Source organism: Colletotrichum acutatum (assembly GCF_030867785.1).
Source record: "Colletotrichum acutatum strain CBS 112980 chromosome Unknown BDZ83scaffold_314, whole genome shotgun sequence".
Taxonomy (NCBI): Eukaryota; Fungi; Ascomycota; class Sordariomycetes; order Glomerellales; family Glomerellaceae; genus Colletotrichum; species Colletotrichum acutatum.
In genome coordinates this window covers 1-14,488 of record NW_026849308.1, presented here as the reverse complement: position 1 = coordinate 14,488, position 14,488 = coordinate 1, and the positions used below count along the sequence as shown (strand labels likewise).

Below are 14,488 nucleotides of genomic sequence, written 5' to 3'. Positions count from 1 at the left end.
GCATCGTCAGTCCGCAACAGATCGGAGCTCTACAAGGCAGGTCAGCCGTCGATCTGACGACCTGCCTCGCCCACGATATCGAAACGGCCCTCCTAAAAGGGCTCACGGCGACGCTTCTGACTATGGACGTAAAAGGGGCGTTCGACTCCGTCCTTCGGAACCGGCTCGTCATTAGACTGCGTCAGCAGGGATGGCCACACGGCTTGATTAGACTCATCTTCAGCTTCTGCTGCAACCGCATCGCCAGAGTCCGACTGGAAGAAAGCACGACGGAATACTTTCCTCTGTCATGCGGGCTGCCTCAGGGGTCGCCACTATCTCCCATCGTCTTTCTGCTCTACATCGCGGAGATCCTTGAAGACGACCCGGACGCGCGATTCGGGTACGCGGACGACATCGCCACTCTGGCCATCAGCCCCTCCCTGGAGAGCAACGTCGCAATACTCAACCGAAGCGCAGCCGGCATTCTCAGATGGGGCTCGGAGAACAAGGTCTCCTTCGACCCGAGCAAGTGCGAGGTCATCCACTTTACTAGGAAGCACAGCCAGCCAGCGGAGCTGCCAGAGGTCAGGGCGGGGGATTTGGTGGTCAAGGCCTCGACAAATCCTGTACGCTGGCTGGGTGTCTGGTTCGACAAGAGACTGTCCTTCCGGCACCACGTCGACACAAGAGTAGCTGCGGCAAAGAAGGCAGCTCAACACCTGAGGCAGCTTACAAACACAAAGAGAGGACTGCCAGCGGCCGCCGTGCGAAAAGCCGTCGTCTCCTACGTACTGCCGATCGCGCTCTTCGGCGCCGAAACATGGTACGCAGGTATCACGAAGCCGGCTTCGAGACGCCAAGCGGAGACAGACACGAGTCCGCCTTTCCAAGGAAGACCCGTCAACACAGGCCAGAAGGGGCTCGTGCAGAAGATCGACAGCGTCATTACAGCGGCAGCAAGGATCGTTCTACCTGTCTGGAGGACAACGCCAACCAGTAGCCTCCTCCGAGACGCCGGCTTACCGTCAGCCAAAGTCGCCTTAGAAGGCGTCCGTTTACGGGCCGCAGTCCGACTACAGAGGATTGATCGCCGACACCGCTAGTCGCGCGGCTCTCCCAGCAGGGACAGCAACAGACGAGACTACAACGGACGGCTGAACTTCTGCCAAGATGCGGAAGACCAACGTTCCTCCAATCACAGTACCTGCCAAGCTCACAGGATCAGATAGTAGTTCAATGCAAAGAAGAGGCTGCGAAAGCTTTCGAGCGCTGGCTAAAGACAGTACCGGAAAGCCATATGATCGTCTTCTCGGACGGCTCCAGGGCGACGAACGGAGCCGTGGGGTACGGCTTCGTCATCTACCGAGACTCCAAACGCATAGCGCAAGGGTGCGGCCGACTCGGACTAGCAGAAGTGTTCGACGCCGAGGTCGAAGGGGCGCGAACCGGCCTCAGAAGGGCTCTGCTCACCAATCGCGGTCATCCAATCCACATATGTATCGACAACACCAGCGTTATACAAGGCATCCGCGGCAAGGCGCCGGACTCGTCACAAGACGCGTTCCTCGAAATCCAAGAAGCGGCCAGGATATTTGATATACGGACGCACTGGTCCCCGGGACACCAGGGCATCGAAGGAAACGAGGCCGCGGACCGGCTGGCCAAAGAAGGAACGACACTGCCGGCGCGGATGGGTCAAATGGCAACACTAGCGGGCATCAAGCGGCTTGCAAGGGAAAAATTACAAAGCCAGCACAGGAGATGGTGGTATAAAGAGCGAAGGCCGCGGTACGCGGACTTGGGGCTTGAGGCAGCTCTGTCCAGCCCTCCTGAACTGGCCTTGCCGCGGGCTACGTTACATCACCTGCTGGCGGCACGATCGGGTCACGGGGACTTCGAGCAATATCACCGACGTTTCAACCACGACGACGCTCTAATGATGTGCTCTTGTGGAGAGGCGAAAGACGTGGACCACCTGGTCTACTGTCGACTAACGCTGGCGAGGAGGCAACGGTGGCCGACCCTCCACTCTCGCAGTATGCCCGAGCCCATAGGTCCTATGGGATCTCTCGAGGCCTACTTCAAGAGATTAATCACCGACCCACGAGGCTTCGAGGCCTTTCTCCGCGTGACGGACTTCTTCCAGAAGATCTGTCTGCGGTAGCAGCATCCACACCTAGGTAGATGTGAGTGCGGACTACAAAGAACCTCCCGATTCCAAGGGACGATTTGGGAAAGAATGAAACTGGGGCACCAGCGGGAACCGGGGACAGACAGAACGCGTAGTGGCCACAAGGCATGATTTGGAGGACGATGTAAAGAGACGACGTACTGTAGAGTAGGTAGCCTTGGCTCACGGCCCTCCACGCCATATACCCTTCGGGAGGTCTGCGGTAAGGGCTCTAGCCCGGCCGCCACGGCGTTAAATACAACAACAACAACAACAACAACTATCGCATGTTGGCATTCCTTTGTTTGCGTATTACATTAGGCGGCGATGTTGGAGGTTGGTCGATGATCCACCGGAACTAATGATGAAGGACTTATGTTGCATTCGATAAGTATTTGGTCTCGACGATCTGCACCTTGGATCATATATACTTACCAAAAGTATCAGTCTGTTTTATTTTGGAAGGTTCTGGGGTGATATTCTGGTGGAACGATGAGGTGACACCTTCTAGATCCTCAAGTAGCCATATTGCCCGCAAGACTGAGCAGCTGAGGTGGCAGGGATATAAGAAACAAAGACAAAGAAGCGTGTCTCAGCTGTTGACGCTGGATCTCTAATAATTCCTTGGAGGCTTTCTGACTGACTCACGGGTGGCTTGGTTCTCCACGATAAACACGTGTGCTACCTGATTCGGATGTGGCTACAAAGTAACTTACAGTGTTTCTACTACTGAGGCACACATGTCGAGGGAACGTCGGTCAATGTTTTCCTCTGAAAACAATGAAAGTATGGTTATGTATTTGCAAACATCCCTCTCAGCCAACACTCCGAGCAGCGGGCTGACTGTGGTCACAATTTTTCATGTGCCGCAACGGCCAAGAGCTAGCCGGGGGTACTCAAGTTCAATAGGGAAAGGCTGTATCTAAGCACGGCTGCGTAAACGTGGGAGCATTAGTCTAACTAGAGTCTTTCAGCTGAACTTGATAAAAAATATAGGCTTTGCTAAATTACCTGGCTTCTTGAAATAATTTCTAACAATTAGGCAGAATATCGAGAGTACGTTCGTTCTTCTAGTAAAAGACACACCCCATGGCGGTGCTATTATGCTCAGTTACCTTAGTCAAGGAGCTCAAGGTAAGGTTTTTTATGCATAATATAAGCATTCCATTCTTACTAGTAAACTGTCAAAAGTCTCTAGTTACTTGATCAAGAAATATAATAAAAAGAGTTCCCCCCCCCTCCCCACCCCCACCCCCCGGTGTTGAAATGGGGGCTACATCTCTTGGTGCTCATGCTGGGATTCGAACTCGGGTATTCGCTAAGCCTGTCAATTCTTTGCCTCGCGACATTCTGCGTCTTATCTGCACTGCGAAAGGAGGGGAAAGAGACAACTCCCCTGTCATCGAGTAGGCTGTTTGGAGGATTGATTGTTGACCATGAACCACTCCACCACCCAGCCAGTTTGACCTGACCCGTCGACCTAGACAGGCGCCCACTGGCTGGTGGTAGGAATGGGTTTGTGGGGGTTTACAAAGGCTTCCTGTGTATTCGGGTGGTGGAACATTCATTGGGTGGAAGTTTGGCCAACAAGGTAGGCACGGTCACCACCTCTATATCTCCTTCCCCGGCCGGGCCGCAGGCGAATTGCAGGTGAGCAGACACGCTTCACAGGTCTTTTACCCCTTGTTCAAGGAAGTAGTGGTGATTTAGGACATCTGTTCCGTAGAACCGATTGACTTACATGTCATTGACAGTGTTGCTAATCAATTACGCTTTTGCAGGGTGACTTCGCACAAACTCAATTATCTTTGCCTGCAAGGGAAGAGCCCGCCCGATCCGACCACAATTATTACAAAAGGCGCCCCATTTGAACAATAAGCCAGCCTAGGTCTCTTTAGCCCAATCTTTACCACCGAAAATCGACAGGTAAAGATCTTGTCAATCATGCGGCTGGCTTTACATGACTTGGTATTCGCGACCTGCGTGGTTCAGGCAACCTCATTCCAACCTCTGACAGCGAGAGCCCTGAGTGATTTATATGACTATATCATCGTTGGTGGCGGAACCGCTGGCTTAACCCTAGCGTCAAGGCTTAGTGTCGACCACTCTCGTGAGTTGAACGCTCATGATACGTTTATCATACACTTATTGTGTAGCTTTGCTGACATGCTGATGGACTCCAGACACAGTCCTCGTCATCGAGGCAGGCATGCCGTCAGTAGGCTTTGAAAACCACGTTATACTTGGCGGAGATATCTGACTTCTAGCTAGTGACGACTATGAAGCCGCTGTGATGATCCCTCGCTTCTACCCAGGGGCGTCTGGTTTTGCTCCGGGCACCCGGTACGACTGGAACTTTACATCAACCCCGCAAGAATTCCTCTTGGGGCAGACCATCAACCTCACGCAAGGGCATACAGTCGGTGGGAGTAGCACCGTCAATGCGATGATTTTTGATCGCGGCATGCCTTCCAACTACGACGCCTGGGCCGCTCTTGGAAATGAGGGCTGGGATTTTGCAGGTCTGCTGCCTTACTTCAAGAAGGTGCGCTTGCGACAGTCATCAAGGAGCATGGATGTTCGTTGCGCTAACGCATTTCTATTCAATGTGAAGAGCGAAAGGTTCACCGCGGCAACGCCTGAGAATGCAGCCACGTATGATATGACGTTTGATGCCGCTTGCCATGGTTTTGAAGGTCTAGTCCAATCAAGCTACCTAGCTTGGTCACATCCGAACAACAGCAAGTCTTCACCCCACACCTTTGGAACACTTCTATGTCAACTAATGCCACCATGATTGTATAGCAAACTTCCTTGATGCCATGCATGGACTGGGAATAAGCACGCCTTTAGACCAAGGCTGCAACCCACTTGGTGTATACCTAACTACTCATTCTATCCACCCAACAAATCAGTCAAGATCAAGTGCAAGAACAGCTCATTATGATCAGATTATGAACAGGGCCAATCTTGACATACTCACTGGGTTCCAAGCAACAAAGCTGTTGTTCAATACTGGCGGAGAAAAGCCTAGAGCTATGGGAGTTGAGGTGGGTTATGTTGATACAGGCCTGAAAACGCCTTCGTAAGACGGATGTGCTGACTTCGATTCGAAAAAGTATTCAACCGGATCTGGCCTGGAAGTCAGTAGAGTTGAAGCTAGAAAGGAAGTCATCATATCAGCAGGTGCTCTGAATACCCCCAAGCTCCTACAGCTGTCTGGCATTGGGCCGGCACCACTCACGTCTAAGCATGGCATTCTATCCATAATCGACTTGCCAGGCGTCGGCGCAAATCTGCAAGATCATCCATTCGGGTTAACTATTGCTTCTTGTAAGTTCACCGGCAAGTCTCCAGTCATGTCGAAGTCATTGCATAGCCGACTTACTTGACACATAGTGAGTACCGAGATACCCGGGAATTACGAGTTGGAGAACTCAACATTTGATGCTGAACAAAGAGATCTCTATTACTCGCAACGGAAAGGTAAGTCCGGCAATCAGAATATTGGACTTCCGTCTAAAATTCGAGTTCTTAGGGCGCTGGACGGATACTATTGCGGAAGCGCTCGCGTTTATCCCTCTCTCAAATTTCACCCAGTCAGATGTCACTAGCAGATTACTGTCTACTATCAACAGTAGCACCGCTCAGTATCTCCCACAGGACACTGACCAAACTGTCAAAAATGGATACTTGCAACAAGTACAGCAAATTCTTCGGATGCACCAACTTAATTCCACGGCTGGGATGGAGCTTCTTTACGTGGATGGTGGACGCTCAATAGTGAACATCCTGATGCACCCCTTAAGCCGAGGAACGGTTGCGATTAACTCCACCGATCCTTTTGCGCCCCCCGTCATCGACCCTCGTTATCTCTCCCACCCTTACGACGGCCAAGTATTGGTTGAGTCACTAATATTCAACCGAAAACTCCTGGCCACAGGGCAAGTCCAAGCTCTTGGAGCATCAGAAACGCTGCCTGGGGTCGGTACCACGAGTGATTATGATATTTTGGGATTCATCAAAGGAGTCAGCTCTACAGAGTATCACTATGCTGGGACATGCGCTATGCTTCCTAGGCGACTTGGTGGTGTCGTGGATTCCAACCTTAATGTATATGGGATTGATGGCTTGAGGATAGTCGATGCTAGTATTATGCCTTTACTTCCATCGGCGCATACCCAGGCGACGGTCTATGCGATCGCTGAAAAGGTGAGATGGTGCCCCTACGCATGAGATGGCTCGAATATGGAGCCAAACTAGTGCGGTGACTCTAGTGCTGACTGACTTCTCTGATACAGGCAGCGGATATCATATTACAGCAATATTCTTGATGGACGTGGTGGACGTAGGATTAATTAAAGATGGAGAAACAGACCAGCGGACGTTGGACAACTGTCTTGTCGAGATATTCAATGGCTGATAGCTCCTCTATTCACTCAAATTCCGCTGGGTTCGGCGGCGCAGAAAGTCTGTTTTACTTCTGTGACTGGTGCAACCTGCTGTTACATTTGTAATGACTTGTCAACCCTGACTATCGCTAGAAACGTAATTAAGGAGGTGCTCGCCCACTTTCACTTGGGACATCTGACTGGCAACCCACTTTTGAGTGTCTCGCATTCCCATCATGACCATTTCTTAGAAAACAACTGCAGGCACAGTCGTTCATGGCCAGTGAGAGTCACGGACAGAGGGGTGGCAGACAGGGGAGGGATGGAAAATTGAAATTCCTTGTGTGCATCAGAGGGCTGGGCCGGAATAGCGGTGCCGTCTTCTGCATGTCAGCATGTCCCGCGGCAAGGATGTGCTACTCGACCTAATGATGACCACTACCGATTCTTACGAACAGGGGACTGAGGCCCCTCACCGACCGACTTAACCAACCAGCTGGGACGATGACTTCAGCCAGCTGGCCATTGTGCCTAGCGCTTACTCCGGGGCTGAGTTGCTGGAAGAAGTCTTCCAGATCTGCTGTTCCAACGTTGAGCATCCAATATCCTATATTGGAGAATGGCTCCCGCTTTCTTCTCGTTTTCCTTTCGAGATATAACTAAGTCTTGGGTTGGAGCGATAGGGTTCTGGGCCTGCTTTGCTAATTCCACTAGACTGGTAGACGGCGTCGGGGCGAACCTTAGTTTAGCTATAATTTAGCACAGATGATCGAATGAGATGCCAACAACTTTCAGTACTAGCACATCCGCTAAAAGTTCATATGACCACCACGCTACATCGAGCGGGAGAGCCTGACGGCCCTGGTCTCCCAAGACCATTTGAATCATTTGTTGCACTTGTTCCATTATGGAGAACTGCAGGGGTTACACGTGATACTTGCGCCTGCGCAGGGGCTGATTTTGGCTGCCTAGCTGAACTGCATTTTGTCTCAGCCAGGCTCGGATCAGGCTGGCTGCCAGCACTGGAGAAAACCCTTGATAAATCAGGCTCTGTGCTGACCTCTTTCCCTTCCAATATCTCAAGAGAGTTCCGGCCTGGAGACTCACTGAATTAATATCCTGTGTGCTCAATGTCCCTTTTCACAGCCATTTCGAGTGCCTAGAGGAGCAACATCAATTGCCTGCATCCAAGGGAGCCCAATCCGATCGCCAACATGTCGTCATCTGACCCCACAAGCTCGTCCGGCAGCGACAGTGATAACAATGACAACCAAGTTGAGTTGATTGTAGCGGTCGTGGCCTTGGTTATTTCAGTTCTCGCCTTCATCATTGCGATTTTCCAGGCCCTCCAACAATACTACGCGTCGGCAACGGGCTACTCATCATGCACTCCAAAAGTCATGGGAGATTGGGCGAGGTTCACACGACGACGGTTCAAATGGTACGAGTTTCGCTTTGAGGTGGAATTCGAAGTCCCCGTCATATTCGTTGCGCCGCCGACGAACCCGCGGGGACCCCTCGGCGTGCACGATGACAAGGAGATTACCTACATGACCGGGACGACAGACAGTTACAAGAAGACGTATACCTGGGACCAGGACGAGTACGACAAGCATTCCAAAACTTTGCGGGCTGGGATGACGCGCCAAGCTATCCACACCGCCGACAACGAGCTCGCAAACTGGACGAGTTTGCTGATGGCTATTCAGCGTATGGAGAGGGAGTCTCGGACATGGCAAGACAAGGAGTATTTCGGATACAACCCTCAATGGGAAGCCCAGACACCCTGTCACCCGACCCAGTCCAGTACCACGGTACCCTACACTCTTACCGTTGGCATACAGAGGAAGAAGAAGTCTTGGGATAGTATGCCGGACAATATGAAGAAACCTTACGCAACGACAACGATCTCACACCTGGTGGAAATGGCGGCAATGTTGGGCGTTCACTGGAAAGAGTTCAACCGAAACGAGGACCGTTATCGCGGACAAGGCAATGGATTCAGCATCACCGGCTACGACGTCGACGATCTCGGCGTTGTCTTTACATTTGAGAAGACTGGTCCGACTTGGTTTCACGAGAACAGGGTGGTGCCGAACAATAAGGTCAAGGAGCTCTGCTTTGGATATTGTCCAACGATTTTTCGCCAGCAGAATAATGACAACTACAAGTACGCAGACGAACCAAAAGATATCGGAACGCTACAGCTTGGCAGCATGTCGGCTATTGCAGAGACTCTGGTGGTGATCGGCTGCAACACTAATACTATCCGGCATTTCCGAAAGTCCACTCCAGACACAAGACACATCCATCTGTTTCCAAGTAAGTCTTGCCATCAATTATTATACCCATGAAGTCGAGTACTGACCATCATGTTTTAGTTGCTTTTGAGATCCTAGGTATGGTAGGTGCCGTCCTACAAATCCCCGGCACGGCTTTCCGCATGCTTCCCAACCCAACCATATGGCATTGGGACCGGAAATCATTTTCACTGAGGACTTTCCTCAGCGACTATGTCCACATCGTGGGTGAGTCGGCAACAACCGAACCGATGCTCAGAAGTACAGAAGAATCTCGAATTAGCGTGATTCTCAAAGAAGCCGGCAAGATTGAAGACAAGTTTGAAGAGCTCGAATCTCGCGACGGCCCGGAAGCGATCCTGAGACGAACAAACAATACTGAGGAAAGAATCTACTCCAACGATCTCGTCATGGCTTTGCATTCGGCTATTTCGAAATGCGATGAGTTCCTCCAGAATCAAGAGAGAATAAACCTTGTCCGGAACGTGCTCCGCGTACATCTGCAAGAAATCTTGCGTATCTTGAATGACAAAGAAGGGGAATACAAGACGGTTGTGGTCGCTACAGGAGATCATGTCCGGTCAAAGAGAGACTCAAGACACGACCTTGTTGTTCCAGGTGCATCCCCCATTCTGAGGACGCGAGAGGAGAACGAGGAAATCGAGAAGGAAGTGTCACTCCTCCAAAAGCTGGATTCCGCTTCTTCGAGCGAGAGGCATGGTGTTTTAGCCGAGATTTACCTTCTCTCGGTGCGCAAGCGTGTCATTCATGTTGTTTGCAAACAGCTGCGGGTTGATAAAGCTCGTAAAGAGCGTGGAGCTAGATCGATTATTTCTGATGCTTCCACAGAGGTGATCGCTCACGACCAGCAACAGCAGATAAATGATGTGTGGTGCATGCTCGTGTTCCGCATGGTATGCTGGTTGCTTCTGCATGACTTCCATGGCAAGGATATTCAAGTTGAGAAGAGCGAGATATTTGGAAGCCGTCTGCCGGTTTACATCACATAGGGATGTAACCACGAAAGGATATCACGAATTATGATGTAATGGGAAAATGTGGCAACAATGATACTATGCATTTCTTGACTGCTCTTGTCCACAACACTTGATGGCTCCTCTTGGGGTTGTCGTATCTGACATTACATGTAATTGTTCATCTACTTTCAGGGCGCTACCTATTCACATGGCTTCGCCTGCCCAAAAGGACATACATGCGACCTTGAAAATACACCAGCGCTAATTATCAAATCCTCAAGCCCCATTCGTGCCATTGGTACCGTTCTCACGCTTCTTCAACTGTTCGCGGACCGCAGGCAGAATATAGCGGCCATAGTCAATAGCATCGTTGAGGTTGTCATATCCACGAATGGAAATTAATTCAGCGCCAAGGTCGACGTAGTCCAAGATGGAGTCGTTGATGGTCTTGGGAGATCCAACCAACGCTGTAGAAGCGCCACGGGCGTTAGTCGCAGTAACAGTGGGGTACCACAACGCCCGATCCTGAACCTCGCCCTTCTTAGCGATGTCAAGCAGACGCTGCGAGCCGACATTTTGAGGCTCGGGCCCGTTCTGACCGGGCTTGCCCTGTCCGGCAGAAATGTTTCCTTTGAGCGCATCAAGCGTGCGGTGTGCCTTGGCCCACGCAAGCTCCTCCGTCTCGGCGATGATGGGACGGAAGGTGACCCAGATGCGGGGCCGGTCCTTGCGGCCGGCCTTCTCGGCCTCGGCGTAGATGCGGTCGATCTGTTCCTTTGTCTCCTTCAACGGCTCACCCCACAGTCCGAAAATGTCGGCGAGGGAACCACCAATGCGGTATGCCTCGGGTGATGAGCCGCCAACGGAAACGGGAATCGTGCCCTTTGTCGGGCGCACGCTGCTGTGGAAGTCTTTGAAAGTGTAGTACTTGCTGTCCCAGCTGAAGGGCTCGGGCGATTCCCACGCGCGACGGAGAATCTTGATGTAGTCCTCAAGACGGCCGTACCTCTCGTCCTTGGAGAGGAAGTCACCCTCCTTGGCTTGTTCTGCGTCACTTCCACCGGCGATGAAGTGCACGACGACACGGCCCTTGCTGAGTTGGTCGAGTGTTGCCAGGGCCTTTGCGGCAACGGTGGGGTAGAGGGTGTTTGGCCGCAAGGCGATGATGACGCTGACGTTCTTCGTGACCGCTGCGATGGTCGCACCAATTGTGAAGGGATCAAATGAGTTCGAGCCGTAAGGAACGAGTGTGTAGTTGAAACCGTAGTCGTCCAAGTTCTTGGCGTACCGGACTAGGAACTCGGGATCAACGCCTGCGCCAGGGATCGGGTTGATCTCTGTTGAGGCGTTGGGGAAAGTTACGCTGATGAACTCGGTCGGCATTTTTTTATGTGTTTTCCTGGGTTTGGGTATCAATACTGCAGAATAATCTTCTTCATGGCATTGCTATTCGTGAATTATGTGGTCGCCTATATACATCCGTTGCACGATATGACGACAACTGCAAGATAATCACGCCTTACACCCCGAGCCGAAATCGGCAAGGGGTTCCCCAGTGAGATGTCACCATAACCCCATCTAAATCTAGCACACTTGATCAATGTGGCAAACAACATCTGGCGCCTTTATCGTTAGCTGTTTTGGAGAGCCTCAAGAAAAACCGCCAATTCTTCAACGTTGCTTGTTGTCGGGCGGGATGCGATCGGTGCTCGGTTACTTGGCGATGCGGCCCCAGACCGGGGCCGTTCCGTCAAGATATGCCAACTGGACCACATCAAGGCCAGAGATCATGATCAACTATTCATCGGTGGCTCTCAGCCTCTGAAACTGCCGAAAACACTTATCAGCACCGAATTACCCCGCTCCATGTCAACACGCAATTCTCAGGATCAGTTCCACACATCCACAACTTGGGGCCACCGTTGGACATGCCCGCACACTTGAAGCCCCGAACGCTCGACATTGGCTGATGAAAGAGGCGCAGTGCCTCCGACGCGGATCTTATCATGCCACTTAATTACAAATCAACGATTGTGCAACAGACAAATTACTATGATGATTTGTCAACAGATATGGAAACATGCTCTGGGCGCACCACCACAAGTTGCAACCCCTCCTCCGTTCAGAGCCAAGACTGCTCCAAGGGCAGTCTCCATTGACGGATGTAAACAAAATTGATTTAAACTGTTGAATTTGAGACCATTCATTTGTATGAAATAGTATTCACATAGCATGCAAGTTGTGCTCTGCGACCGCTCTATGATGAGTATGTATGATTCAACTGCAATATATACAATCAACATGCAATGGGCAAGATAGAGTCTTTTAAACTCCGACATTCCCTTATTAATTACTCAACCACAACGAATGTAAACACCACGAGAATTGCTGAAAAATTTTGAATTCTCAATAAATGGAACGGAATCCATTGATATTTGCTCAGTCCGATTTACCTGAGTTCGGAAGGAAGCAAAAGCATTGACTGCACTCCGCAGATGAAAGCGACGTCTTGATTTTGGAAGTTTATCTATAATGCAGCTGCACGAAATACCATGTTGTAAAAGAAAGCTTCTTCCTAATACTCTATAATCAAGTCAAAAAGTGAATGAGAAAGCAAGTTGTCAGGGACTAGTAATTATGCATGTTTGAGTCCTTCGAGAAAGACACTGACACTTCGGAGGCCCTCATTGCCCTTCTATCTTGAGTGATTGAAGCCGAGAAAGCCGAGATTCGGTTTCTTAGAAAGACTCCTTCTTCCAAAGTTGGGTGATTGAGTGCTTCTTCGGCACCCGGGCCAGCCAATACAGCGACAAAGCTGCAAACAAGTTGAAGATGATATAGACCCACATCAGCCCGTACGATCGCCATCGCCTGTCGTATGAGGTAGAAGTGGTAGCCAAGAAAGCATCTGTCGTAGCCAGAGGGCAGAATTGACAGACGTCGGTGCTGTTGGGGTTGAAGACACTGCCGCCGGCCATTTGCATATACGGGGCCATATAATCACCACATGCGGTTCCATTCGCTGGACTGAACTGCAGTAGCTCGAGTCGAGAGCAGTTTACGTTGTTGTGTGCTAGTCCCGTTGACAAGAGGCCTTCAACGAGGTAGGTCAAGGGTGAGACGCGGTACATGAACTTCCAGAAACCTGGAAGGGCGTTTACCGGTACAATGACACTGTTGATTTGTTAGTTTCAACATGTCAGGAAGATCGGACTGGTGTTGAACTGACCCGCAAAAGATCAGACACAAGGCAAAGAGTAGAAGAGAGAGAGTCGCGCCAATCTCTGCTGTCGGCACACCAGCGACAACCATGTCGGCAAAAGTCGACTCGAAGAGCATGAAGGCCCAGATGAGTAGGAACATGAGGCCACCACGTTCCGTAACCGCATCCGTTGGGATGGCATTACGGTACATGCCGACGAGATAGTAGAATGGGAAGAAGATTACGATAGCAGCCAGAGTGTTCCAGGGCAGCTCGACGATGATGTTCACGAGCACGAACACATACCAAGAGTATGCCCTAGAGGCGCGTTCTCTCGCCTCGTACTGCTCGCGTTGCAGGATGAAGTTGGGCATCGTCTGGTAGACCAGGAACGCAAAGACTACCAACAACATGAAGATGGAAAACATCTGACTCTGGAGTCCTTGCATCGTGAGTGGTGAGTTGTAGAAAGATACGCCGATGAACAAGCTCTGCACAAAGTGTTAGTTGAAGATTCATGAGGTCGTCGATCAATTATTATTAACACGTACCGTGCCACCAGACAAGACCAACTTGGAGTAAATGTACGACGGTGTCCGCCAATACTGTTGGAAGACACGCTCGGTACATAAAGCAAGCTGAACATGAAACGGCGCAGCGTAAGTAGACATCTCATCGGGACTCGACGTCGAGCTGTTAGTCGCCGCGCCCTGCTCGAGACGCTCAAGCTCGCGGCTTATTTCGGCACACTCATGGCTCTCCTTCCAGGTCTCGGGCCAATCTCTCTCAGCCTTGGCGCCCGGAGCAGCGCCGATGACTTTGAGCATCCACTCGGCGGGGTTCTCGTCCTGTCCGCAAGGCGTTGCTCCGTACTGCTCAAAGTAGCTCGTGAGCACGCGGGAGTTCTCACCAATGTCGCCGAAGTAGACTGTTTTGCCACCGTGTGCGAGGAGAAGAAGACGGTCGAATTGCTGAAACAAGAGAGCGGAGGGTTGGTGGATTGTCACGAGAATGGCTTGGCCGTTTTCAGAGAGTTTTCGGATCAGTGACGAGATTGACCACGCTGTCTGACTGTCGAGGCCCGAGGTCGGTTCGTCGAGGAATAGGAGGAGATCGGGTTTCGCAGCGAGTTCAACGCCGATGGTCAAACGTTTACGTTGCTCAACATTCAAGCCTGTGACAGTGTGAATTAGCTCAACAATCTTCAAGGACGAGATGCAATGGCGGGTTGAACACTGACCTTCTCCGGGTACACCAACAATGGCATCCGCATAGGCCTCCATTTCCAGAAGCCCAATCACCTCTTCAACATAGTCGTACTTCTCTTGCTTGCTGACCGAAGCTGGCTGGCGCAGCATGGCACTGAATCGCAAGGCTTCCCTAACAGTGGATGTCTCGAGGTGGATGTCTTGTTGCTGAACGTACCCGGCCTTTCGCTGGAAAGACTGGTCTCTAGGAATGCCGTT

General features: G+C 51.2%; 4 protein-coding genes across 4 annotated transcripts; 2 read left to right on the top strand and 2 right to left on the bottom strand.

The window, feature by feature from the left end:
* Positions 1-3,813: 3,813 nt before the first annotated feature.
* On the top strand, positions 3,814-6,780 carry BDZ83DRAFT_645361 (choline dehydrogenase). Its single transcript, XM_060509841.1, has 9 exons — positions 3,814-4,262; positions 4,336-4,366; positions 4,424-4,697; positions 4,767-4,893; positions 4,958-5,202; positions 5,272-5,485; positions 5,552-5,638; positions 5,691-6,364; positions 6,454-6,780. Exons 1-9 carry the CDS (start codon positions 4,097-4,099, stop codon positions 6,484-6,486), a joined length of 1,851 nt encoding a protein of 616 aa, XP_060357119.1. The 5' UTR covers positions 3,814-4,096; the 3' UTR covers positions 6,487-6,780.
* Positions 6,781-7,757: 977 nt separating this feature from the next.
* Positions 7,758-9,853, top strand: BDZ83DRAFT_759044 (uncharacterized protein; the record flags this gene model as incomplete). Its single annotated transcript, XM_060515127.1, has 2 exons — positions 7,758-8,865; positions 8,925-9,853. The coding sequence occupies 2 exons, from the start codon at positions 7,758-7,760 to the stop codon at positions 9,851-9,853; spliced, it is 2,037 nt and encodes a 678-aa protein (XP_060357118.1).
* A 70-nt stretch (positions 9,854-9,923) lies between these two features.
* On the bottom strand, positions 9,924-11,246 carry BDZ83DRAFT_645357 (luciferase-like domain-containing protein). Its single transcript, XM_060509840.1, has one exon. The coding sequence runs from the start codon at positions 11,201-11,203 to the stop codon at positions 10,097-10,099; it is 1,107 nt and encodes a 368-aa protein (XP_060357117.1). The 5' UTR covers positions 11,204-11,246; the 3' UTR covers positions 9,924-10,096.
* Positions 11,247-12,558: 1,312 nt separating this feature from the next.
* Positions 12,559-14,488, bottom strand: BDZ83DRAFT_595730 (putative ATP-binding cassette transporter; the record flags this gene model as incomplete). Its single annotated transcript, XM_060506818.1, has 4 exons — positions 12,559-12,994; positions 13,050-13,513; positions 13,574-14,196; positions 14,263-14,488. Coding segments are annotated over 4 exons (1,749 nt in total), but the record flags the coding sequence as incomplete, so codon positions are not given.

Bases quoted from the DNA above. Each gene is read 5' to 3' on its own strand.
- BDZ83DRAFT_645361 (XM_060509841.1), top strand. From the start codon at position 4,097: ATGCGGCTGGCTTTACATGACTTGGTATTCGCGACCTGCGTGGTTCAG. The intron at 4,698-4,766 runs GTGCGCTTGCGA...TTCAATGTGAAG, and splicing joins TGCTGCCTTACTTCAAGAAG to AGCGAAAGGTTCACCGCGGC. The intron at 5,639-5,690 runs GTAAGTCCGGCA...TCGAGTTCTTAG, and splicing joins CTATTACTCGCAACGGAAAG to GGCGCTGGACGGATACTATT.
- BDZ83DRAFT_645357 (XM_060509840.1), bottom strand. From the start codon at position 11,203: ATGCCGACCGAGTTCATCAGCGTAACTTTCCCCAACGCCTCAACAGAG.